Below are 27,618 nucleotides of genomic sequence, written 5' to 3'. Positions count from 1 at the left end.
ATTCCTACAAGTAGTGTTTGTTTAGAGAAATTTATCAAATTATAAATACTATTTACAAGGTTTTATCAAATTATAAATACTAAATTCCAACCTTTAAAATAATCAAAGGGACCAAATTTGTAGTTTAACCTTTATATCATTGCAATAACGAGAGATTAAATAATCGCGGTTTAAAATAATAATAAAAAGTTTATTTATTGAGCTATACTCAAGTGAACAATTAGTAAATAAAAATGTGTATTTATATATATAAGTTTGAATACACATATTGATGCCATATTTTATAGGTAGTATATTCGATTTCTTTTAAGTCAAACAATGTAAGTGTGAAAAATTCATATCTATTTCAATACATAGTTCGCGATTACTCCCAAAAGTCAATGATTTGATCCCTTACTTCTATACTATTTGGACAAAAAAAAAAAAAAAGAAAAAAAAAAGTGAAGATTTCAACATTTGAATTTAAAAAAAATGCATATGCTCAGATTGACTATTATACCATCTGATTTGTAATATAGTACGTTTAAAATATATTATAGATCCCATACACCATCACTGTCGTCTCTCAAGATGAAATGCTAAAAAGTTTATGTCTTACCATATGGTTAGTACTTTCAACCTAACCGCTTTGAATACATGCATTATAACATGTTGTCACAGGGCATGTATTGGAGCCATTTGAATTACTAAGTACATTAAATGAATGTACAATACCACAAAACTCGTAAATTAAATACGCACTATTGTTCATTCAAAGTTTCAGATTCCACTAATCTATATGGGATGATTTAACATTGTGTTTCAAATGAATCGAGTCATTCAAACATTTCACAACGACAAAAGGAGTTATTCACTTATAACCATGTAAAAATTATAAAACAAAATATATCTAGATGACTCTGCTTCACTTCTCACACAAAAGGAAACCATTCTATAATGTTAGTTGATATAATATTAAATTTACTTTCATCCATTAGTTTGAGTTTTTGGGTTAATTAGCGATTTAAAAGGATATCAGAGCAAGTGATCAAAGAAGTCCTGTGTTCAAATCCTTGCAATGATATTTCTTCTCCAATTAATATTGATTTTCGCTCGTTGGGCCTTCAATGTATTTCAAGTTCATACGTGAAGGAGAGTATTAGCTGATATAATATTAAATTTACCTTCACCCATTAACTTAAATTTTTGGGTCAATCAATCTCACTTAAATAATCGTGATTTTCTCTGCGAAAAATTCTATTTATTTATCCTTATCATCTAATCAATAATAAAATTTGATGGCATTCCCAACATTTCCATCCTCGCATCAAAATTGCTATATATATAAAGTTATCGGTATGGATTGAAAATTTAATTAGAGAAGTAATTATGGAGATAAGGAATTAAGCTGATTGGTAATTTGAAAAGGTAAAACGGCCAATAATGGGGCAGTAAAAAAAAAAAAAAAAACTGCGATGGCAAATGACGTAAATAAAAGGAAAAAGATAGGCAAAGACCGTAGGGTCCTTGATTAGCTCTCTAATGTCGGTTTAAGAGCATAATTATGAGTAATTGAGACATACAGTATGTGGAGGCCACGAATGTTGAACCAGCGCCAGCTGAGCTCTCACCATTTCACAAACCCAACAAAAATTATACCCAAAAATCATAAAGAACAAAATTTTTTAACTTTTAGAGAGAGAAAACTTAGAGAGAGAGAGACCCTCTTCACCAGAGAAGCTGCTTCAACCTTTTTTGCCTTCGTTTATAAACAATCTCGTCTTACTTTTCTACAGAGAGAAAGGAAGGAGAAGAAGCTTTGAAGAAGCTTTGTCAATATTTGGTCTTCTTCTTTCTTACCCATCAACGGTTTCAATCCGATCTAGCTCTTCCGAGTTCGGTTCCGTTTCTCTCGGACGAGTTTGCGGCTGAGGAAGATCTTTTGAGGGGTTTTTGTTGATACCCTTTTGTGAACTTCAGCTCTGGTGGCTTTGTGTTTGGCTATTTCAGCTGTTGAAGCTTTGTGGGTACTTGTTTGTTTGCTCCGATCTGGCTCGCCGAGTCTTTGGTTCCTTTTGACTCTTTTCTTTATTGGATGAGTTAACGCGGAAGATCTCTGTTTACAATCACCATGGTAACTTCAATGGAATTCTTGATATTTGTTTTGTTTACATTGTAATTTGATGGATTTATTCGGTTCTATGACCATTTTGACTTCATTTCTTTGTATATGAGGTGGATAGCTTGCTATTTTCAGCTGTTCCGAGAATTAAGTTGAATTTGGAATTTGAATTTGTACTATGATTGGGTAGAATTTTCAATCGAATGTGGTTTGAACGCCATTTTTTTTTTTTTTAATTTGAGCTCAAACTATATTGCCAATGCATGCCGGTCTCATTTCTCTTCCTCCAAAGTATGGATAGGAATATTTGTAATTATATGTTCAACTTATTAAATTAAATAGAATGAATTGGAATATGGAATACCTCTGGAAATAAACTGAACTGGAGAATGAAAGCAAGCCCAACCTGTTTGTTAGCCAATTCGACCATTTTTTTTTTTGGTTCAGTGCATATTTCGATATTGTACTTCACATTGGGCTGTAGTTTCCCCTCATGATTTTATGTACAAATGGAGTTTCCCTATCTAGGCATTTGTTGGTGGATAACAAGTACAAGGGACTATGTATTTTGCCATTTAGTTTTTATGAGAAGGTGCATGTGCTCAAATATAGTCATTTTGAAGTTAATAAGATACCAGTGGACAAGTATGATTGCACAGATGCTTATGAGGGGGAAAGTTGTAAAAACTGGTGTAGTTCTAGCATGGAGATTTTTTATCATGTCAGTGAATCAAATGGTAGTTGGTGTTTTTGTTGACTTGTGACAATCATTTAGTCTTCTCCTCTTTGAAGCATTTTCATGTCAAATGATGGAATATCCTTCTGGGGTACTGAGTGATTGCTTTAGAGTTAAGTTCTTGGGGCATGCATTGATTCTTATCAGCTGCAGGAATTTTGAGTGATGTTGGTATAATACTCTGTTAGTGGTCACAAATTGTCTTGAAACTCTAACCTGTGTTGTATAACCTATTAATTTTGTTAAGTTGGAATGTGATCAAATTCCATAATATCATTTACCATCCAACTACAATTGCTGTTAGAGTTCTTCCCGGTGATGTTGCCATTCATTGTTATAATCCTCATCTGTATGCCCTGATCTATCATTAATCTTATGATTAGACATTGAGAGGGGTTTCTGCGGACTTGTTTTTTTATATGACCTTGTATTCTTTCATTTTTTTCTCAATGAAAGCAATTGTTTCTAAAAAGAAAATAATTCCTTAGACATTACTCCTTATGTCTTATGTAGTGTGATTGCATGTGTGTGTATTCATAAGAAGCATTGAAAAAATGAAAAGTTGAAAAGAAGAGAAAATAGCCAAGAGAGCCTTAAAAAAAGCCCTTCAATTGGTATATATCAAAGAAGCATTATAGTTACAAATAGAGAACTTTAAATGGTAGTGGGCAAATGAACAATATCCCACAATTCTAACCAATCTCTCGCCCAATTCAAAAAAAATTCTTGAGTTCCCCTCTCCAGATTTCTCACAGAGATAGACTACCGAAGACCATTAAATTCCAACTTTAGACTTGATGAACATGGTGTAAAGTAGCTAGTCAACAAACTCCTTGAATAACCTCATCCTTAACCTTTCTGAGTACACGACCTTACTTGAATAGGACATGTTCTATAGGTTATACAATTATGTCATCGAGTTCTAAAGTACACTGTCAAAAAAGAAATAGATTTCTTCTATTTCCTAAATACCCCCATTTTGATATGGAACATGAAGAACTTTCATCAAACAACCAAAGGAAGCAGCCAAAAGTCTGAGGATATGAGAAGTTCCCTTGCTATCTTCAAAATCCTTGTTAGAATCTGAGGAAGGAGTGTCCTTGCCATCTTTTAAATCCTTAGCATAAATATGGCACTGCATGCAGATAACTTTAAATCTGGGAATCTGTTTTCAAATCAGTTAGGGGCGTTTCAGCTACTCCTATCAAGAATCTAGATAGGAACCCAACTTTTGCTTAGATATTTCAGTCTTCCATATAGCTCCAAACCATTGGTTTGCCAAGAAGGCCTTGGACTTCTATGCATTTATATTCCAATTCTCCTGCCCATCATTCCTATTTTTTTTTTTTTTTTTTTTTTTTTTTTTAAATTTAATCAACAAAGATCTGAGTTCTAAGTCATACTTGAAAATGAAAGTCTTCTACAATCAAGTGCAGTTTTTAATATTAAGTATCCTTTTATGTGTATTCTTTTTGTGAAATCCATCTTATTTCAGATTCACTCTCCATACAATTCTGTTGATTTATATTAGGATGAAGTTAAAAGTTCTGTTTAATAGTTTTTTCAATTGCATATGTTTATTGAATTGCATGTTACTACTGTTGGAACACTAACACCTCTTTTACTGATTTTCTGTAAATAGAGTGGACCAGTTAACATCATTGTAGGTTCTCATGTCTGGATTGAAGACCCAAAACTAGCTTGGATTGACGGTGAAGTTTTCCGCATCAATGGCGAGGAAGTTCATGTCCGGGCTACCAATGGGAAAACAGTGAGTCAAGCACTCAGCATATGAATTAATATCCATGCCAGCATGTCTTTTCAGATGATGCATGCCATAAATCAAAATTTTAGTTTCAATACTTCTAACGAATAATAGTTATTCTCATTTTCGGCATCTTAGGTGAAGTGTGAATAGATGACCATTTGCTTATGTGCATTTGATTTCTTCTCCATTACTTTTCCTCGAAATGATGATATCCTGGATAAAACAATAAATGATTTTGTGGCATCATAGTCACGCTGGTACCATTGAACTGATACTTGACTATTAATTGCAGGTTGTTACCAATATATCAAAGATATTCCCCAAGGATACTGAAGCACCTGCTGCAGGTGTAGATGACATGACAAAGCTGTCATACTTGCATGAACCTGGAGTTCTGAGCAACTTGGCGACCAGATATGAACTCAACGAAATCTATGTAGGAAACTGTTATTTTTTCTTCCTGGGCATGCAATAAGAATATATCCAGATAACAGATATTTAAATTAATTGCATATCATACCTCTAACATCCGTGCAGACATACACTGGAAATATACTTATTGCAATAAATCCATTCCAAAGATTACCTCATCTTTATGATACTCACATGATGGAACAATACAAAGGAACTGGATTTGGAGAACTAAGTCCTCATGTCTTTGCAGTTGCTGAAGTGGCATACAGGTATCTTTGGAGGGGAGAGGGAGGTGGGATAACAGACAGACATTATTTATTTATTTATTTAATATTTTTAAAGTAGCTTAAGTAACAATTCAATACATTTGGTATCCTTTAGTTGTCGCACAGCCTATGATTTCTTGGTCCAGTTGTATTCTTAAATTACTTTAGTGGGCAGACTAATGCTGCTGTTAGGTATCTGATTCCTGCACTCAGTAAACCCAACAACAACTAGAACAAGAACAGAGCACAAGCTCTGATATAGTTGTATTGATATGAAAAAAAGGACAGTAAGACTGATACAATCAAGAAATAGAAAAGAACAATAACAAGCTCCTCACAGTTATTCGAGGAGTGAAAAGAAGAAATGAAAGAAAAATAACTGATACCCAAAGCTATTTGAGCTTTTCCTCAAAATAGGTCTCTCCTTCTGCCTTCTTCCTCTTTTGGTTTTATAGGACCCCAGTAGTCCCTCCCTCTTCCCATACGGTTATTTCCCCTTTTCTCTTTCCATGATTATTCCCTTTCACGGTTATTCCCTCTCTCATTTAAGATCCTTGGTGTAATTCCCCTTCCACCCCTTCTTTTATATGTATTAATAATTGGGGGTCTAACAGCTGCCTTGTAGTCATTTCACACTGTCATTCTTTAATCTTTATAAAGCATGGCACTACTTTAAGATTGATTGAAAAAATGACCAGAAGAATGAATTTTGACAAAAACTTTTCTTCATTTGTAAAGCTATTATTAATAAATACACATCTTATGTTCTTTTTTATTTCCTAAACGTCATCATATTCATAGAATGTAATTCTTGGTATAAGTTAGCAAGGTCTTTTAAGTTACATATTTGATTGTTTCGTCAGAGTTTGGATGTCAGGATAATTTTGATTTAGGGGCTAAATGCTGTTAGCCATTTGTTTTCTCTGCGATTTTGGGTTTACTAGCTTCTTCTGTCCATTACAGGGCAATGATTAATGAAGGAAAAAGCAATTCAATTCTAGTTAGTGGAGAAAGTGGTGCTGGTAAGACCGAGACCACGAAGATGCTCATGCGGTATCTTGCATACCTTGGAGGTCGATCTGGAGTGGAAGGGCGAACTGTTGAACAACAAGTCCTAGAAGTATGATAAGGATCTTTTTATTATCATTTTAAGTATGCGAAAGTTTATATTTACTATGTATTATAGAGAACTACTTGCATTCCCATAACTGAAGCCTGTGATGATCATTCCTTTTCATTTCCTCCCAGTCCAATCCTGTTCTTGAAGCATTTGGAAATGCAAAAACTGTTAGGAACAATAATTCAAGGTGAGTGGTTCTACATGGAAGAATATGTTTGAATTATCTACTATTGAGTTGAATGTAAAGTTAAGATGTGGTCATGCTGAGAAAACAAATAGAAATATCACGAGAAATAGTTATCTTCACAGACGATAGACAAATAAATTTTGGGACATCTATGAAATCATTCATTTTTCTGTTCTTACATATGGTTTGTAGCATGGTCTATGATATATGAAATTATATTTGTCTACTTCTCACATGTCTAACGATCTGTGAGAATTCAGAATTATAATCATTTCTGTGATCAATGATTATTGGTGGTTGGTTTTATCCAATCCTTGAAACTCAATGTCTTCACTGCTTCATTGTCATTGAATGTTCTTGTGCAAGGGACAGAACGTTCTTAAATGCTAACTACTTACTTGCTCAAAAAGTTTATGAAGAGTTGGTAATTGTGATTTGAAATGCAGTCGCTTTGGTAAATTTGTTGAGATCCAATTTGATAAGAGTGGGAGAATATCTGGGGCAGCTGTTCGAACTTATTTGCTTGAAAGGTCTCGAGTATGTCAGATCTCGGATCCTGAAAGAAATTATCATTGCTTTTACCTTCTCTGTGCAGCTCCTCCTGAGGTAAAATTCTCAACTTTAAAATTGTAAATGATTCACATATAGTGGACTGAGTTGTTAGTAGTGATGCGAGCTTATAGACCTGATTCTAATCAATGCATTGACAAAATCCAGGAAAGGGAGAAGTATAAATTAGCAGACCCTAAATCCTTCCACTACTTAAATCAATCTAACTGCTTTGAGTTGGATGGAGTGAACGATGCCCATGAATATCTTGCAACCAGAAGGGCTATGGATGTAGTTGGAATCAGCGAGGAGGAGCAGGTTAATTTTCAGTAATTTTTTGTGGTGTTGTGGTGCTTCATGTTGCATCAAAATTTTGATAATGAATCCATTTCAGGAGGCAATTTTTAGGGTTGTAGCTGCAATTTTGCATCTTGGAAATATTGAATTTGCAAAGGGAGAGGAAATTGATTCTTCAGTCATTAAGGATGAAAAATCCAGATTCCATCTTAATACCACTGCCGAACTGGTTAAGTATGTTTTCTGAAACTTCTACGTAAGTTGTTTTAGTCATTATTAATACTTCAAGAGCTATCATTTTCTAAATGTTTAATTTAGGTGTGATGCAAAGAGTTTGGAAGAAGCACTGATTCAACGTGTTATGGTAACTCCAGAAGAGGTTATAACTCGAACTCTTGATCCTGTGGCTGCTTTGGGTAGTAGGGATGCCTTGGCTAAAACGATTTATTCACGACTCTTTGATTGGTAATCTCTCTAGTCCCGAGGTTGGGTTTGGATCTCTAGGTCCTTCCTTCCTCTTACACATTTGCTTTTCTGTGAACCCTCATTTCTTCATCTCTGTCTATTTTTCAATCCATAAAGATGGTTTATCAACCTAGAAGGATATTTCAGAAGTCTGCATGTGAATGCATTAAATGCTTCTTGATTCCGTTCTTCATTCTTTTTTGAAACCTTTCCTGTAGGCTCGTGGAGAAGATTAACAATTCAATTGGGCAAGACCCAAATTCTAAGTCATTGATTGGAGTTCTGGATATTTATGGATTTGAGAGTTTTAAATTCAACAGGTAATTGTCACTGGTGAATTCTTGAGTAATCTTATATGTTACTAGCAATTGATTAATGTTTTTGTTTAAATAGCTTTGAACAGTTCTGCATCAATTTTACAAATGAAAAACTGCAGCAACATTTCAATCAGGTTGGTTGACTTGGATCTGTAAACTAGACACTTTTTAAGTACTAGCTTGATTGAAGTTCTGGTTGATTGTGTATATGCAGCACGTTTTCAAAATGGAGCAGGAGGAATATACCAAAGAGCAAATCAATTGGAGTTATATCGAGTTTGTTGATAACCAGGATGTCTTGGATCTGATTGAAAAGGTGTTGAACTCTTCTTCCCCCACCTGCCCCACTATTATTTATCATTTTGCAGATATTTTAATCATGCATGTCAGATCTTAATATTTATGCAAACTCATGTTTTGATGTGAACGAGGGATTTTTAATAAAGCACTCATTTCTTTTATTTTCTAAGTACAAGATTTAAGTAATTAAAATACAGTTCTTCATTCACAGAAACCAGGAGGAATTATCGCACTTCTGGATGAGGCCTGGTATGCCAGCTAATATTTAATCAGTATTAACTTCTGTCTACTCCCTCAAAATATTTTTGATTCTTCCTTCCATTCTCATGTTTCATTCTCTTTTTTGCTCCATTCAGCATGTTTCCCAAATCTACACACGAAACATTTGCTCAGAAGTTATACCAGACTTTCAAGAACAACAAGCGCTTCATTAAGCCTAAGCTATCTCGTACTAGTTTTACAATATCTCATTATGCTGGAGAGGTGAGATATATTCAGCTGGTTTCTTAGTTTCTTATGCTCCAGGCTTAAATGCATCCCCTCTCAAAAAAAAAAAAAAAAAAAAAATCTTCAGGTGACTTATTTGGCAGATCTATTTTTGGACAAAAACAAAGACTATGTGGTAGCAGAACATCAGGCCCTCTTGACAACTTCAAAATGCTCGTTTGCGAGAGCTTTGTTTCCTCCGCAACCAGAGGAAACAGCAAAATCCTCAAAATTTTCTTCCATTGGTTCACGTTTTAAAGTACGCTTTCTGTATTTATTCGAATTTTGCTGTTTAACTTGAAATTCATGTTATGTTGTGGGATTGGTATGGTTTGACAAAAATAATGATGCTTTCACATTCTTAATTATGCAGTTACAACTTCAATCTTTAATGGAGACCTTAAATTCAACAGAACCTCACTACATCAGATGTGTAAAGCCAAATAATGCGCTCAAGCCTGCTATTTTTGAGAACTCAAATGTTATCCAACAATTACGTTGTGGTGTGAGTATACAATGTCACATTGGCTTTGTTGTGCACATATACTTCATCTGGTTTTGTTATTTAAAAAAAATATCAATAGTTTGTCATAGCCCTTTTTGTTAATTTTATGTGGTGATTTTATACAATTTAGGGTGTCCTTGAAGCAATTAGGATCAGCTGTGCTGGATATCCTACCAGAAGAACATTTTACGAGTTCCTCCTACGTTTTGGGGTACTTGCACCAGAAGTTTTGGATGGAAAGTAAGTTAATTTACCACCCTATTGCAACATAGTTCTCTCTTAACAAAATTAAAGAAAAATGAGGGGTTGAAATAAGAGAGGAGAAATAACTCAGTATTCTTTGCGCACTGACAGTCTTATATTACTGCCATATGTGCAGCTATGATGACAAGTTAGCATGCCAGATGATCCTGGATAAAATGGGTTTGAAAGGTTATCAGGTGATTTCAATATTGCTGTAAACTTGTATTTTTTTCGAAGGTCCTTGGCCATTTCTTTGGTTGGATTTGAAGCTCATGTTTCCAACACCCTGATACCTTTTATGAGATTAATTTCTTGAAATCCAATGGGATCGATAGATTGAAGCAGTTGGTTCGAATGATGTTTTGATAACTACAAACACTCACATTTTCTTTTGCTTATTCAAATCATTGCTTCATTAATCAATCCCTCTTGCTGATAATTTCAGCTGTGATGAGTTTTGGTTCGGTGACTGCAGAGCAGGGATTGTTTATGTTCAGTACAGAGAACCTCATCCTCGTATTGTGTTTAACCATACATACTTTTACTGAAACTTTGAGTCTAGTGTCTAAGGTCCTATGTGCCTTCATGGGGTTGGATATCCAAGTAACTCTTTTGACAGTAATGCTTGTTTGAGACTCGAAATTTCACTTGAAAATTTCTGAGCGCTTTCCAGTTTCTTAAGGTTTTGAGTATCTCCAAGATTAATTTATCTGTTCTCTGTGTTGGGCAGATTGGTAAGACAAAAATCTTCCTGAGGGCTGGGCAGATGGCGTCTCTGGATGCAAAGAGAACAGAGGTGCTTAGCAACGCTGCCAGAACAATTCAGATGCAAATTAGAACATTTATTGCACGCAAGGAGTTTGTTGCGTTACGGAAAGCTGCTATACATGTGCAATCATTTACTCGAGGTACTTTCTTGGACTGTCTCAGAATACCGCATACTCATTTCTTTTCGGTCTTTTTTGAATTTTAAAATATTCTTTAGCATAGCAAGAACATGAAATTGTTGTGAGTTCTTAGAGACAGAAGAAACTTAAGTGGCTTACACCAATGACAGTCTTGGAATCCCATATTTTCATTTATATAAATTGTTTAACCACTTGTTACTTGTGTTCCTGGAAGTATGTGCATTGTGGTTGTCTGGAGTCTTAAAGATGTTTATGGTGGGATGTAATTGGTTTGTCTGGAGTCTTAAAGATGTTTATGGTGGGATGTAATTGGTTCTTTTTTGGGTGAACAACGAGAGTCCAAATCATTTGTTGGTTAATTGCTCTTCTTCAGGAAGTTCTTGGGAGAAAATCTGGCTGATCTTTGAGCTTAGTTCATGATGCCTTCCTTTTCTGTCAAGTTCTTTCAGATTAACCTCACTTTCTCCATAAAGAACTGTTATTCTTTGGTGGCCAAGTTTTTGCACGGCGGTAGGGGAATGTTGAAGATGTTTGTGAGAAGGGGTTGATTTGATGCTTCTTGACGGGATGCTAACAATAAGATTTAATGAAATAATCTTGCTTCATATTTTCTTCCCATTTGATAGCTGTGACTTGCTGGAAGGAGATGGTCCAAAAATCTCTAACCCCCTTTCAAGAGCAGGGTACATAGTCATTTTTTTTCCGGGATAGCAAACGGTAACCATTCATTGATATGTTGAAATGGGATACAAAAGAAGATCATATCAAGAGACAATTACAAAAAACGCCTCCATTGACTAGTAAGGGTGTTAAGTTTATAATTAAGAAAAGTAGGTGATAACTTGCTCCAAGTGATGGCTAGTAGAAGCGTAGATTCAATAAAGAAGTTGTTCCATTAGGCATTAAGATTATGGTCATGCATACTTGTTTGTTTCCTACACCAAAAAGAAGTTGCCTTCTTCAATCTGAAAAAGTTGTTTTTTCCTCAATGTAAAATCATTTATTAATTCCCTCAACTCATGGTCTGAGATATATGAAGTTCAATTTTTCCTATTAAAGTTCTAATGTCTGTTTCAATTTACAATCAGGTGTTTTGGCTCGAAAATTATTTGAGCAGTTGCGACGGGAAGCAGCAGCTTTAAAGATCCAGAAGTGTTTCAAGCGATATATTGCCAGGAAATCATACTTAGATTTGCTCTCATCTGCAATCACATTGCAAACAGGGTTAAGGGCAATGAAGGCTCGTGATGAATTCAGATTCAGAAAGCGTACCAAGGCAGCAATTATCATTCAGGTGCTGTTTCTTGTTTGTTTTAGAGTGGTTATATGAAAATATGAAATTTAAAACTTCGAAGATCTGTTATTGAGAACTATTTTCATTTGACAACATTTTGTTTATCAAATTAGTTTGTAGTACCTAGATGTTGATCGGATTCTGATTCCTAATGGGTGACTTACAGGCACATTTGCGTTGTCACATGGCGTATTCTTACTATACGAGACTCCAAAAGGCTGCATTGTACACGCAGTGTGGTTGGAGGCGAAGGGTTGCACGAAAGGAGCTAAGAAAACTGAAAATGGTTCAAACACACCACTTATTTTGACTCTGTTTATTTTATATTTAGGATAATTGTTGATTGAAAGAAAATTGTGGGAGGAATAAATTAAGGCACTCATTTTTGTTTTCTATGCATGAAGGCTGCAAGGGAAACTGGTGCTCTCAAAGAAGCAAAAGACAAATTAGAAAAACGTGTCGAAGAACTTACATGGCGCTTGCAACTTGAGAAGCGGCTGAGGGTAATTTCTCGATTACTTTCTTTCGTTTAATGTGACGTGTGGATCTGGGTTGGGGAACAAAATGCTTTACATTGTTCAGCGGCAATTCATACATTTGTTTTTCTCCACTGAATTGTAGACTGATCTGGAAGAGGAGAAAGCCCAAGAAATTGCCAAATTACAAGATGCTTTACACAGTATGCAATTACAAGTTGAAGAAGCAAATGCTCAAGTTATCAAAGAGCGAGAGGCTGCTCGGAAAGCTATTGAAGAAGCACCTCCAGTTGTCAAGGAAACTCCAGTTTTTGTTGAGGATACTGAAAAAATCAATTCATTAATGGCTGAGGTGGAGAGTTTGAAGGTAGGTTTCAACCATTTTGCCAATTGTACTATTTGTTTGGGAACAATTCATCACTATATACATATTAGGCGAGTTGCAAGTCTATATAATGCATGTTGACAGGAATAATAAGACCAAAATATTGGAGAATAATCTGTATGAAATACCTTTTCATTCCCTTCTAAGTATGGTGGCCACCCACAATTCCACAAAATAGCTCTAACTATTCTTGATCGCTAGAGGAAAATCGAAATGAATTTGAGTTGTGAAATTGGCCACTCTAATAGATTTGAAGCCAACAAGTAATGATTGTCCTGGTTTAGAAAATTTATTTATTGGTGATAAGAGGGGATCAGAGGGTCTAGGGTTGGTTATTGGTCGTTGGTGAATTTCTCTGTATTTGTCACAGTTCTTTATGATCGCTAATTCTTTTTCAATGGTAAAGCTTTTAACATTTTTTTCTCAAATCTTGAGGATAATCTAACCCCAGAGATTTACAGGCTTCGCTGCTGGCAGAAAAATCGTCAGCTGAAGAAGCTAGAAAAGCTTGTACAGAAGCTGAAGCCAAAAATGTGGAGCTGACTAAAAGACTTCAAGATGCAGACCAGAAGGTGGATCAACTTCAGGAGTCGGTGCAGAGGTTCGTAAGAGTGATCAAATCTTTTCGTCTATTGTTTGTTTTTCATCAAATTGAATTTCTACAAGGTATTGTGCTACTTTAATATGTTTGGCTCGACCTATTCCTTTCGCCGGTAGTGTCAAGTTCAGTTTTGTGATTTCTTCTCTTGAATTTATTTGATCTTCTGACAAGTTTTTATCACACCGTTCAAAATTATACCAATCTTTAGTAATTTTGGTTCAGGCTTCTTTTCTTTTCTTTTTTTTTTTTCCCGCAATGATTCCCTCGTGTCTAATTGTTTCCCAAACAATTATCTTTTCCTTCCATTTTCTTTCATGCATGTCAATTGTTCGAAAAATGCTAGTTCCTTGCTCGTTTGAAAGTTCTCTAAGACTGGTTACATGCTTTAATGTCGATAAACGAAACTTTATTCTCTGCATTAGGCTTGAAGAGAAGCTTTCAAATTCAGAATCAGAGAACCAGGTACTTCGTCAACAAGCCTTGACGATGTCACCAACAGGAAAAGCTTTATCTGCAAGACCGAAGTCAATGATTATTCAGGTATAGTGTCATATTCATATGATGCTCTGGTCTTTTAAATAAAATATTACTTCTAAGAAACGCCACCAATCTTTGGTTGAAATTTCAGAGGACACCAGAGAATGGAAATATTCCACATGGAGAGGCCAAAGTATCATCGGTAAGGAAAATTAATTTGTATGGGAACAAAAGAACAATTTTGGTATATAGAAATTGTATTTCTTAAATTATACACTCTATGTATCAGGATACAACTCTTGCATTATTGAATGTACGTGAGGCCGAATCAGAGGAAAAACCACAGAAATCACTTAATGAGAAGCAGCAGGTAAGACAGGCATCTTAGCATCACTAAAAAGGAAGAAAAAATAGAAACTGGGAGGTTTATGCAAACTTGATTCTCCTTTGTGTTTGAGAGTAATTTGTTTGTTTCTTGTGATGTATTATGATGTTCAGGAGAACCAGGATCTGCTAGTGAAGTGCATATCTCAAGATTTGGGATTTTCTGGAGGCAAACCCATTGCTGCTTGTGTCATATATAAATGTCTTCTTCACTGGAGGTCGTTTGAAGTTGAAAGAACCAGCATATTCGATCGAATCATTCAAACAATAGCTTCATCCATAGAGGTGAGATGCAGTGTTTGCTTCTGGAACACTGGCTATATTGAGTTGCCAGTTTTCATTAGTATTTCTTTCTGGTGATGTAAATAAATGATGTCATCTACATATTATTGACACTTGTGGCTTTAACTCTACTGAAGGTCCAGGATAACAATGATGTATTAACTTATTGGTTATCTAATACATCCACGTTGTTGTTGCTTCTCCAACATACTCTCAAAGCTAGTGGAGCTGCTAGCTTGACTCCTCAAAGGAGGAGAACTAGTTCAGCTTCTCTTTTTGGAAGGATGTCTCAAGTATGACACTAACTATATTCTTTCAGGCCTTCATATTTTATTGTTATTTCTTCTTAATCACCTTTCTTTTCCTCACTGCACATTATAGGGATTAAGGGCATCTCCACAAAGTGCTGGACTATCATTTCTTAATGGTCGGGGGCTTGGTAGATTGGATGATTTTCGGCAGGTTGAGGCGAAGTATCCAGCACTGTTGTTTAAGCAGCAGCTTACAGCGTTTTTGGAGAAAATATATGGAATGATAAGAGACAACCTAAAGAAAGAGATTTCGCCCTTACTTGGATTATGCATTCAGGTAGTTGTCAAATCTTTTCATCCTTCTAACTGTTTATAGAAAGATAAAGAAATTACTGTCATAACATTATGTTAACAAGCAGAGCTTCATTTATTATCATTGTTTTTCAATGTGATGTTATGCTTCAATGATGAGACTTTCTTCCTAAAGTAGTGAGAACTAATCAGCTACACTTTATTCAATGTAGGCTCCTAGGACATCCCGGGCGAGCTTAGTGAAAGGACGCTCCCAAGCAAATGCTATGGCTCAGCAAGCCTTAATTGCACATTGGCAAAGCATTGTGAAAAGCTTAAATAATTATTTGAAGATCATGAAAGCAAACTATGTGAGTTCTGAGTTATCATATTATACAAACAATTCATCATCTTTATAGCGAGTAGAATCGTGATCTTATGCCCGGTTTTGGCAGGTACCTCCATTCTTGGTCCGCAAAGTTTACACTCAGATATTCTCATTTATTAATGTTCAACTATTTAACAGGTAATGTAATCAAGCTCAACATTTTGTAATTGCAATGTATATCTTGCAGGCCAGTTGTCAAATTTTCCCGTTTCACTTTGAAAAGTCTTAAGTTGTCAATTTAATTTGTTTTGCAGCCTTCTTTTGCGGCGCGAGTGTTGTTCGTTCAGCAATGGAGAGTATGTGAAAGCTGGCTTGTCTGAATTAGAACAATGGTGCTCTGCAGCAACTGAGGAGGTAAGTAATCGGAAAGCGAAGTCGATTCCATTGAGATAATTTAAGTGCCCTTTCTAACGAACTTCTCATGTACAGTATGCCGGGTCTGCCTGGGATGAACTAAAGCACATTAGGCAGGCTGTTGGATTCCTTGTAAGATTATTTAAATAAAGCTCAATTCTTCAATTATCTATGATTTTGCCTAATTTATTTGGACTCTTTTCCTTCTCAGGTTATACATCAAAAACCCAAAAAGACATTGAATGAGATAACAAAAGACCTATGTCCTGTTAGTGCTTTGCTTCCTTTGCCTCTTGTTTTGCAAATAATTTCAGCCTTTACTTTAGTGTCATTACATGTTTTTCATATTTTTATCAACTGCTTCTCAGGTGCTTAGCATTCAACAGTTATATAGGATCAGTACAATGTACTGGGATGACAAATATGGCACGCATAGCGTCTCTTCGGAAGTACGTTAATTAGATAGAATCGTCAGTTCTCTCTTAGCTTTTGAATTACTGTTCTGGTATTCTCAGATTGTTGTACTGCAAACTCTCCTTATTTTGATAACCATCTTTGTAATGCAGGTTATTTCAAGTATGCGAATTCTGATGACTGAAGACTCCAACAATGCTATTAGCTCATTCCTGTTGGATGATGACTCTAGGTACAACGTTCATTCAAATTGCTACACATTCAATTTGTAATGCCCCAGGCCCAGGATTCGGAATCCGGATTCAGCACCTGATGGCCCCGACATACCCCTGCATCTCTCGCGACCTGGCTATGTCGTCCTTACGTGTCTTGAATGCTTCTAGAAGTGAAAGTTTTCCTCACAAACTACACAAGTCCTTTTAGCATTCTTTATCCTCATTCACATGCATCCTAGGAATTCCTAGGTCACCCAACATAGGATTGCTCCAAGCTAAGCATGCTTAACTTTGGAGTTCCTATGATTAAGCCACCGAAAAAGAAGGTACACTTTGTTGGTATAGGTAGTAACTATCAATTCTTTTAAACCTTTCTTAACCATACTTTCATGTCCTTAGGATCCCTTTCATTTGGATGTGATATCGATTCATTCATGTACCCCTCTCGAACACGGGTCGTTACACACCAACCAACTTCCAGTTGGTTCGTCCCTGAACCACATCTTACTGGGGGAGGTTCCTCTCTAATACCATCTTTCTTTTTCACAAATAACATTGGTTCACCTCACAATGACAGAGTCGGACGCATGAAACCCTTATCCAACAACTCTTGCAATTGAATCTTAAACTCTTTCAATTTTGTTATAGCCATTTTGTATGGAGCTTTCGAGATAGGAGCTGTGTCTGACTCCAACTCGATAGCAAAATCTATCTCTATGTGGTGGTAAACCTGGGAAAACATTTGTGTAATCTCTTACTACTGGCTCTGAAGACAAGGAGACCTCAACCTCTCTAGTGTCAACAACATTAGTCAAGATACTCCAGACACCTTGGTTAAGCAACTTACTGGCTTTTGTAGCTGAAATTACTTTGGGCAGGACCACGGTTCCAGCCCCTTTAAACTTAAAGTTGACTTCCGTAGGAGGGTTAAAAATCACCTCCTTGTGGGAGCAGTCTATACTGACATGATTACCGCTAGCCAATCCGTGCCCAATATCACATCAAAATCACGCATGTTTAGAACTATCAAGGTCATATTTAACGTATGATTTGCTATTTCTACCTGACATGCCTTTTAACTTTTCTTTAACTAACATGCTTTCTCCTGACAGAGTAGAAATTGATAGAACATAGGGTTCTAATTCTAACATGACATGTTTTACAAATGCTAATGATATGAACGAGTGAGATGAACCTGAGTCAAACGAAACCAATGCATGGTGTCCCATGATTGGGAGCGTACTTGTCACAACGACGTCGGACTTCTCAGCCTCCTGTCGAGTGGTGGAATACACTCTACCCTGCTGCTGCTGATGGCTCGAACCACCCTAATTCGAGCTTGTAGGTTGGCTCCTATTATCAGATGCATTCCTCTTGGGGCACTTCTCCGACACGTACCCTCTTTGGCCACATCGAAAACAAACCCAGTATTGGCTAGACATCGTCCCCAATGACGTCTACCACATGTTGAACAGACCGACTTATCCTCTTTAACAACTACAGATTGGGAGCCTTGTTGCCCCCATTGCCGTGGAGATCTGTCTGTGTTCTGACTCTTTTGTGGAGGCTCTGGAGGCCTCTGATTTGCCATCCTCTTCCGACCTGAAGACAATCTTGCTTATTTTGATCTCACGTTTCCCCCTCCTGTAGTGGAATCTATTTTGGCTGTTATATGTAACACCGTTGCATAAATGGTGGGTTTATGGGTTAATACATGACCTTTTAGCTCATCCTTCAGACCTTTGATGAATCTTTCTATCTTATCCTCCTCTGTGGCCACCAACGTGGGAGCAAAACGAGACAGCTTGGTGAATTCTCGTTTGTACTTTGCCACAGACAAGACTCCTTGCTTCAGATTCATGAACTCCGCCTACTTATTATACCTAGTGTCGATAGAAAAATACTACTCGTAGAACTGTTCCTTAAACTGGTTCCATGTAACCGACCCTCCACTGGTGTCAATAAAATTCTCGGTCTACTGCCACCAAATTTCAACATCATCAGTCAACATAAATACTGCACACTAAAGCTTCTAGTCCTCCAGACATTTCATACAGTGGAAAATGGTCTCATACAGTGGAAAATGGTCTCAATGGAGGACATCCACATCTTTACCTTTGTAGGGTCTGTTAGCGACCCATCAAAGGTATGGGGACTACTTCTTGAAATCCCTCAAGTGCTTAGCTTCAAGAGACAAGTCTTGCACGTTCTGATTCTGTGATTGAGTCGGTTGCACCTGTACCAGTGGTATCGGTTCCTGCTGAGTCTGATTTTGAGCTACTTGCTTTGCCACTGCGTTGCAGATAAATTCTTGCATCCTCTCCATCAAGGATGATGTAACAGCTTCCCCAATTCGTGTTGCCATTGCCTCCTCGTCAACTTGAGCCCCAGGTGGATTTGGAACTATCGGAATATTTTGACTTTCATCGGCTCCATCCTTCTGTACTCCCGACACGGAAGGGTCCTGGACTTGTGGATCCTGCACTTGGGGGTCTTGAACCCTGCCTCTAACCTTTCTTTTTACCCTGAGTTTAGGTGCCATGACCTGAAATGTACCTAAAGATCAGCTCTCACTAGATCCCTTGACAAAAAAAACACGTCTACTAAGGCATTACATCAAATTAAATCTCATGCATATCATATTGAAATCTCTTACTTGTAAGACATACTTGGCGATGACGAAGAATCCGTTACTGGGCCACAGGGACTATCTAGGCTTACATAGTAAGTCAGTCTTCAGAACCCAAAACATGGACTCTGATACCAATTGTAAGGCCCCAAGTCTAGGATTCAGACCAGGACTTGGACCAGGATTCGGAATTCGGATTTGGCACCTGATGACCCCGACATTCCTCTGCATCCCCTGCAACCTGGCTATGTCGTCCTTACGTGTCTTGAATGCTTCTAGAAGTGAAAGTTGTCCTCATAAACCGACACAAGTCCTTTCAGCATACTTTGTCCTCATTTACATGCATTCTAGGAAAATTCCCAGGAGGTCACCAAACATAGGATTGCTCCAGGCTAAGCATGCTTAACTTTGGAGTTCCTGTGATCGAGCCACTAGGATAAGTCATGCTTCCGCTCATGTTTCCAGGATTTTATGTTTTAAAATTTCTAGTCTTGATGTTTGAACTCGAAGTTTTGATATTTGTATTTAAAACTTTTTCAAAAACAATTTTCGAGTTTTGTTTTATGGGTTTAAAGAGTACCATGCTAAATGAATTTCAGTTATTTAGCCTTAATAAATTTAATTATTTTATGCTATTTATTTGGTTTTACTAAGTCATCAAGAGACGTCAATTTGAATTGTATGCATGTATGTCTATAGTAACGGCCTAGTTTAAGTCCTAGTGAGCCAGGTCGTTACATAATCTGTATGGTCTGATAAATTCCATTATTATCATTGTTTTAAAAAGCCCAAAAAGCTCATCCATGCGCACACCTAGGCACACGTCTGACATCAAGGGCAGGCGCACATTAGGTCACTAGGTGTGCGCATTATGTGAAGCCCTGGCCCTGCTGGCTTTTGAATATTTCGAAGAAAACAAAAATAAGTGTTTTCCTTACCAACTAAAAAACATAAAAGCTACTGAATGCAAAATTTCTGATATTTGGTTTTTTTTTTTTTCTTTTTCATTTTTTTCCTTCATATCTCTATTTCAACTATGCTTTCTGTATTTTATGCAGTACTGTCTTAGAAAAAGGCTTGCACATTTTTTTTTGCGCCTTGCGCTTAAGCTCTAGAAGACTATTGCACTTAAATGTGCCATCAGCTTTAATAAACACGGATTCTTATGTTCTTTTTCTTGTTAATGCAGTATACCATTTTCTGTGGATGATATTTCCAAAACAATGAAACAAGTAGATGTAACAGACATAGATCCTCCATCGCTGATACGAGAGAACTCCGGGTTCGGGTTTTTGCTTCAACGTGCAGAGTAATGCCCTATGCTGATCATGGTTTATCAGGGTGAGAATCTTGTCTGCTTTAGCACGACAAACTGCGCGTCAACTCTGTGCATGTACATTGTTTGTCACCATTCCATGTGTATAGTTATATTAAATTCTGTCGACCTAGCGACCGAGTTCGAATGGTTGTCTTGGTTGAATTTATTTTGCCTCGTGTTATATCGACATCGAGAGGGTATTTGTTGTCCAGAAGCCATGTCACCGAGCGTGATCATGTGCTACCATGGAAGCAAACACGAGTCTAGAAAACCCAGAAAATGATCACCATTACAGTGGTCTTTCTTATATTCATTTGGTTTTTTTTCTAAGGTCCTTAGTCCTTGGGTGTAATGGCTGTTTTTTAGGCCTCTTTTTTGGGTTAGATTGTGGAAGCAATTTGTATTTAGTGTGATGTAATTTTTCATTTTTTCCGGAAGAAGTAGGAACAAGAACGATAGCATCTCTTCATTGTACTTTTTTTTCTTTTTTGGGTTTTTAGTACAGTATTTTGTGATTTTGTTGCTCATATGTCTTAGTACTTTTAAGGCACCAAGAATAAAAAGGCTGGCAATTATTACATATTAATCACTTGCACATTATGATTCAGATTATTTAGGCCAAGATCTTCAGGTGTTTGGCTGAATAAAAATTTGTTTCCATTTAACAAACATTTTTTGTATGGTTGTGCTAATTACAAGACAATTTTAGTGGAGTGATTAAGGTGCATCAATCCAACAATTCGATTGCTCTAATTACCTTTTGGTGAATTGTAAGGAATCTAAACATAATTTTTACACATTCTACCATTTTCTTGGACCTCTACCCCCTCAGTTTGAACTTCATCTTCATTATATGACTATCTTCATACATAGTCTAAGATCCCTCAGACATATCAACTTCAGTCGTGCTTTCGTTCTTTCTCCAACTCTTACCATAGATTGTAGAGTGAGATTATTATTATTTTAATAAACAAAAAAGAATATATTATTCGTTATTAAGATTTTATATAATTAAGGATTTTGTTTAATTTCTCTCTCTAACTCTCCATTCCACTCTTGCTTACGCTTGATCTTGTTTTTTCTCTCCATCTTGCTTTTGTTCATGCTCGCTCTGGCTCGACCCTTACTATGTAGCCAAAATCATTTTAAATACTTCTCGCTCTTGTTTTAGATTGAGAGCAAGATTATTATTATTTTAAAACGAAAAAAATATTATTCATTATTTAGATTTTTAAATTTGAATTAGATTAACGAAATTAAAAATAGTTACTATTCCTTTTTAAAAATCCTACCTTTTTTTATTTAAATATTAAATTTTATTAAATATAAATTGTAATTACTAAATAAAAAAATGAATAAGCATAAAAAGAATGAATTATGAATATAACATCATAAAACTAATCAGAAATATAAAAACATATTCTGGTAATCATTCAAATTTCATTTCTATTTCACAAAAAAGTAAATATAATCAATGTATTTCTTATTCCCATTTAATGTTGGTAAACACCATGAAAGGTAATCTTATTATCATTGCAGCCTATTCTTTTTACAACGTAATCTAATTATGGTTGCACTTTGATTCCCAAACGAATAGGTTAACCTAAATTAAATATATGCATGACTTAATTAACTGTTTCTAAATTTCTTATGATTTTTAGAGAAATTAAAATGAAGTTAAAATACTCCTATGATTCATCTATTTTTTTATTTTGATTCATTTTGATACTTATGCTTTGAAAATGTTCATTTTAGTCTTAATATCTTCAACTTCAGTTAATTTTGGTCCTTATACTTTCAAAATTCAAAATGTTCATTTGGTATTTATACTTTTAATAAGTGACCATTTTTATTCCTTCATTTTCATTTCCCATTTCATTTTTAAGAGATCAAAATAATCACTTTTTGAAAGTTCATATACCAAAATGAACAAAAGTTGAAAATACAGAGATCAAAACGAATATTTTGTAAGTTTAAAGGAAAAAATGAACTAAAGTAAAAAATATAGGGATAAAAGTAGTATTTTTAAAGTAATTTTTGAAAAAATTGAAAAATTGTAGATACGTCCATTGATCTTTGGGTTTTGTTACAATCATACCCTTAAACTTTTTAGTTTGATCAATCACCTCCTCAGCTTCATAATTTGTTACGATTATACCTTTGAATTTTTAATTTAATAAGTTAATCCTTAATCTATTAATTGTTGAAATAAATCCCTATAGTTGATTCAAATTTTATATTTACCCTTGTTCATGAGTTGTATATATACATAACTTTTTTTCTATGAATTGGTTGAGACAATTTTACAAATGGCACATGAAGCTGTTTACAAGTATTATCGTAACAAATTACATAATTTTAGAGCGATTCATGAAATGAAAAGTACTTGAATTGGATTTAAATAAATGAAAATTTTACAGGTTGGGTTAGTTTATGGATTAACCTAATATAACCCAAATCAATATGAACCAACCCAAATTTATTATTAACTTTAAAATATATTTTTTAATTACTTATAACACAATTATTTATATATATATATTGATTTTAATTTTATTTAATTCGAATATTTTTTGAATAATTTATTCTTCAACAACTCTTAAAAATAATTTCTTTGCACTTTAGATAAATGACCTGATTAACCCAATCTAACTCAACCTAAATATTTCATGGTTGAGTTAGATTGAATTTATTTTTTAATAAGGATTATTTGAATTTAAAAAAATTTATAACTCAAACAATTGGATAAGACTCCTAATAAAAAGTTTAGGAATATAACTGTATCAAAGCGGTTTGCTCAATTTTCCTTAAAAAGAAGGTTAAGTTTGCAGTATTAAATAAATAAAAAAAAAGGTTGAATTCTCAAATATCATCGAGCCATGAAAAGGAAAATTAGAACTATGACCCAAACACAAAATGAAGTAAAGATATTCTCATCAATGAAAAGGTATTGACATACACAAACCTTACCAAAGTCTGTGATGCGTATGGATTAAACAAGTGAAGTGAATTGAATGGACAAAAATCTTAAAATGTTTAAAGTTATCTATTTTCACAGCCATTTCCAATGTCTATGAGATGGAAAAACACAAATGAAAAACAACTACTCGATCTCTCTCCTAGAAACAGCAGTTGATTATGAAAGCTGTAATACAATACTTACAACAGTCATGGATCAAAATCGATATATATTTATATATAATTAGAGCCAACTAACATGGAGAGAGACTCAAAACCCGTATAACGGCTCCTAAGACTGCAACGGCTCACTCGAATTGATATCGGTCACCGTTTCGTCTGCGGGAACTGGGAGATGATTTTGATCGTCTTGAAGTGGCTGTGTCTCTGTTTTCTTCTTCTCCTTCAGAATCACCTGCCTTGGCATGACCTCTAACAAAAAGCTCCCTCCATTCCATACGGCAGCCGAAACCTTTAGCAGCTGGAAAACCACATGCAACCTATAGGACAAGAAGATCGGAACAGCCAATGCCATCGTCAACACTGTAAATATGCCTTGGAATAAAATGTACATGAACAGACGATTCTGATCTCCAAGCAAACCACTTAATCTCCACCATACATTGTTTGTTTTCTGTGCTCTTTTAGACAGTTCCCTGAGAAACCACAAAAAGATAGTGTTTGTTTGAGTCAACAGAAACACAAAAGCTTATGCTCCCATTGCAATTGATTTTTAGTCACATAGGGAAAACCTGTAGGAAGTCATGACTTCGGGATCTCGTAAGAACCTCTGACGACGCAACACGTTGACAATCAGAAAGTAAAGAATCTGCCAGAGAGTGTAAGCAACCAAGGGAACTAGAAAAAGCCAGGTCCATAAGTATGACTTGTCCTCTACATAGGGCCATGAAGCCCTGCGGGAAGTTCCTTCGGGATGCATGGCTTCAAATGTGGCCTCGTTCCACCATCGAATGGTGAAGAAAACCAAACCTGGAAGAGCAACATCGAGCATATCATTAAGTTGTAGCATAAGGCAATAGAAATGTTAACGTGCCAGTTCATGGGTCAAGTACAGCATCTTAATTCAACCAAAAACAGAAATGTTATCTAACAAGGGCCAAATTATTAAATGGTTAATGGAACTACAAACAGAGCATAATCTCTGTTAGCCGAGACGATGATTTTGATATTGAAACATTCATGCTATAAGTGGATCCTTCTCAGCATTGGAAACATAACTTCTATATCGAGTACCTAGGCCTAGTAGGCTCAATTATTGCATAACTTGTGAAGATATGTTTCAAATATCTGGAAATAATTCTCTCGCAAGATGAAGGATTGCCACAAATTGAAGTTCAAGAAATTAATCATGAACGTATATTACATTTGGTCTCATCAATTGAGAAATAAAATTTCCAAATGCTGAGAGAAGCAGGGGCATATGTCAGAGTGAGTAAAAAGATAGACGACTCAGACGGGAGAGAGCTTTGAAGACCGACATAATTATTTTCATTGGATCTGTGGAATTTCACAAGGAATTTCTTCAGTTATCAAAAGGATCCCTTTAATTAGTTTTTCTTTACAGACGACTTTTACTGGAAATGTTAATATAAAAGAAGAACATACTCACCAGGAATTAGATGTATAAGAACACTAACTATTTTGTCAAAAGAACTAAAAACCAAGCTACAACGCCAAACTATGATCGCCCATGCTAATGGTCCCTACAGCAATAGTTAGAATGTCAAAATGGAGGTCAGTGAAATAAATTTCCAGTCAGATTACGGAACAGTGCAATACTAACCTCTGCAAATGAGAAGCAAATCATGAAAAGTTTTTCATTTTTTGGATACAGAAGAAGGTCAACGATGAAAATCGTGTTCGCATAATAGCAAAAATCCTGAGTCAGGAATGTAAATATGTAAGCTCCTTAGCATGAAAAGCTTCTTGATGAAATACAATAAAAATGATAGCAGCAAGCATATGTACTTTAGGTAAGTTGAAAACTTATCAAAAGGGGTGTGATCAAAAGAAACCTCCCATCAGAAGCAAAAAGCCAAAGGAAGAGTTCCAATTGATATATATCTATTAGCAAACAGTATAAACTAGAGATTTGAACTTGACCAACTCCAATTCACAGACCCAACCACAGAGGCCTACTTCCTCATATATCCACCAAACCTGCTGCTGAAGCCTAGAATTAGTTTACCCGAATCACATTTGAACTTTCTAATGTACCAAAATTTTAAATATCTCCTTCCATCCTTACACGTTTCAAGTCGATATTTTCTGGATGGATGTTATAACTGTCTGAATCAGGCACATGTACGAAAGCCAACGAAATGATTCACCTCTTTCAATTTTGCTGGGAACCCAAGGTTCTTAAAATTATCTGAAGTCTCAACTAGAGCACGATTTCATATTGTATGAAAAGAACGTTTGCAACTGCAAGGGAAATGAAAAAACAACAAAAGATGCAACGCTTACCAAGAGGTAGTAGTGCCATTTCTTGAACCGATAGTATATCCACCGAAGAGGAACAAAGGTGACATAAAATAAACAATATACATATGGAATATCCTGAGGTCCTGATCAGAAAAACAGCCAAAAAAGAAAAATCAATTCATTGCAAGAGGTAAAAGCATCGCAATCCATTGATTCAGATCATTTAACTCACTCGCTCCTAAGAGGAAGCAGAATCCTCCGAAACCAAGAACACCGAGCAGGTGCGTAACCTAAATAAGTGGAAAAAAACGCGTCGCAAACTCAGATTCTAAATACAACAAAATCGAAACGATAAGACATGAATCATTCTCGCGATGGCGGTAAAGCGAAATTCAACAACATCAAATCAGTCCTATCGACTCGATTCGGCACTACAGTGAAGAGGCAAACCTTGTTAATGAATCTTTCGTGTTCTTCGGCCTGCTTAGCGATCTTAACCGCCTGTTTTGATAGAATCTCCTTCGTCTGAACGGCTTGTTTCGATAACATCTCTTTCGTTTGCGCCATTTTCTGCGAATCGGATCAACAGCATCAACAAATTGCAAAAACTAGAGGCAAAGACAAAAGGATGAAATCAAAACAAAACAAAACAAAACAAAACACACCTTAGTTCGGTCCCTCAGCGTTTGCTTGACCTGTTGATACGAGTCTCCATCAATATCCTCCACGTAATCTTCATTCTGCGCCATTTTTGCTACCATACAACACGGATTTCAGAAAGAAAGAATCGAAAATATGAATTTACAGAACGGAATTTTGAAGGAATGCAAAGAGGAAGAAGGTCGGCTCTCGATTGCCGTCGAAACTATTTTGCTTTCAGATTTCAAATGATGCAAAAACCAATAGGAAAAACTACTTTGACAAAGATTTGTTCTTCGTGTAATTTTCTTAAAAACTAAGATCGTTGAAGTTTAAAAGATTATGTATACATTGCGTTACAGAATCAAAGAACTCGTGAATTTCTTTTTCCACATTTCTAGAAGATACGAATTAATTTGGAAGCATGAAAATTAAAATCAAAAGCATGGGACTCCAAGATGGTTCTACACAAAATTTATCCTACCATCATGAACTTCTGTCTTCCGACATTTGCTAAAATCCGAAAATTTAGTTGGTGTTTTGTTATCACCGTTTCGTTTTTTAATTTTTAAAAACTAAGCATATTTTTTTATTTTTTATAATGATCTATATCTTTTCTTTTACTACGATGATTAAATTCTTAATCAAATTATAAAAATAAAAATAAAATTTTGAAAACTATTTCTTTTAATTTTCAAAATTTGAGTAGCTTTCGAAATTTGGCTTATTAATTTTTTAAACCATTAGTAAAACATAGATTATAAAGGAAGAAACTTAGAGATAGAAGTAATGTCTATAGATTTAATGTTCAAAAACAAAAACCAAAATCAGGATCTTGTTTGATAATAATTTTATTTTTGAAAATTAAGTTTATGAACACTACTTGCACCTCTAATTTTTTTCATTTGTTATCTACTTTTCACCAATAGTTTAAAAAATAACCAAATTTTGAGAATTACAAAAAATAGTTTTCAAAAGGTTGTTTTTGTTTTTGAAATTTAGTTAACAATTCAATCATTGTACTTAAGAAAGATGCAAATCATTCTAAAAAATGTGAATGAAATAGACTCAATTTTTAAAAACAAAAACATAAAACTAAATGGTTAAACGGAGCCCAAATGATTACAAACGAGGCCAATATATTTTGTTTTTGTT

At 35.4% G+C, this 27,618-nt stretch overlaps 2 protein-coding genes across 3 annotated transcripts; one reads left to right on the top strand and one right to left on the bottom strand.

Moving 5' to 3' along the window:
• Window positions 1-1,560: 1,560 nt before the first annotated feature.
• On the top strand, window positions 1,561-21,007 carry LOC120070618 (myosin-17-like). The gene is made up of 39 exons (XM_039022432.2): window positions 1,561-2,113; window positions 4,480-4,608; window positions 4,898-5,041; window positions 5,143-5,288; window positions 6,249-6,405; window positions 6,534-6,592; window positions 7,039-7,198; window positions 7,310-7,459; window positions 7,536-7,672; window positions 7,757-7,903; window positions 8,122-8,223; window positions 8,297-8,354; window positions 8,435-8,536; window positions 8,732-8,769; window positions 8,877-9,003; window positions 9,095-9,265; window positions 9,380-9,511; window positions 9,642-9,751; window positions 9,891-9,951; window positions 10,485-10,662; window positions 11,751-11,956; window positions 12,123-12,242; window positions 12,361-12,459; window positions 12,578-12,799; window positions 13,279-13,418; window positions 13,841-13,958; window positions 14,047-14,097; window positions 14,185-14,265; window positions 14,394-14,564; window positions 14,699-14,854; window positions 14,943-15,149; window positions 15,337-15,474; window positions 15,559-15,629; window positions 15,746-15,845; window positions 15,921-15,977; window positions 16,057-16,113; window positions 16,214-16,294; window positions 16,412-16,491; window positions 20,293-21,007. Exons 1-39 carry the CDS (start codon window positions 2,111-2,113, stop codon window positions 20,414-20,416), a joined length of 4,590 nt encoding a protein of 1,529 aa, XP_038878360.2. The 5' UTR covers window positions 1,561-2,110; the 3' UTR covers window positions 20,417-21,007.
• A 2,350-nt stretch (window positions 21,008-23,357) lies between these two features.
• LOC120072258 (glycerophosphocholine acyltransferase 1) lies at window positions 23,358-27,028 on the bottom strand. Of its 2 annotated transcripts, XM_039024685.2 has the most exons (9): window positions 26,948-27,028; window positions 26,490-26,578; window positions 26,275-26,394; window positions 26,057-26,114; window positions 25,867-25,967; window positions 25,184-25,279; window positions 25,010-25,103; window positions 24,132-24,369; window positions 23,358-24,035 (listed from the first exon to the last, which is right to left on the bottom strand). In XM_039024685.2, the coding sequence occupies exons 2-9, from the start codon at window positions 26,571-26,573 to the stop codon at window positions 23,672-23,674; spliced, it is 1,155 nt and encodes a 384-aa protein (XP_038880613.1). In that variant the 5' UTR covers window positions 26,574-26,578; window positions 26,948-27,028; the 3' UTR covers window positions 23,358-23,671. The 2 variants fall into 2 exon arrangements, with proteins under 2 accessions (XP_038880613.1, XP_038880612.1); XM_039024684.2 differs by having other exon boundaries at window positions 26,490-26,948.
• Window positions 27,029-27,618: the final 590 nt, after the last annotated feature.

This window comes from Benincasa hispida, chromosome 2 (assembly GCF_027475165.1).
Source record: "Benincasa hispida cultivar pf3 chromosome 2, pf3_genome.v1.1, whole genome shotgun sequence".
Classification (NCBI taxonomy): Eukaryota; Viridiplantae; Streptophyta; class Magnoliopsida; order Cucurbitales; family Cucurbitaceae; genus Benincasa; species Benincasa hispida.
This window is presented reverse-complemented; position numbering and strand designations above follow the sequence as displayed.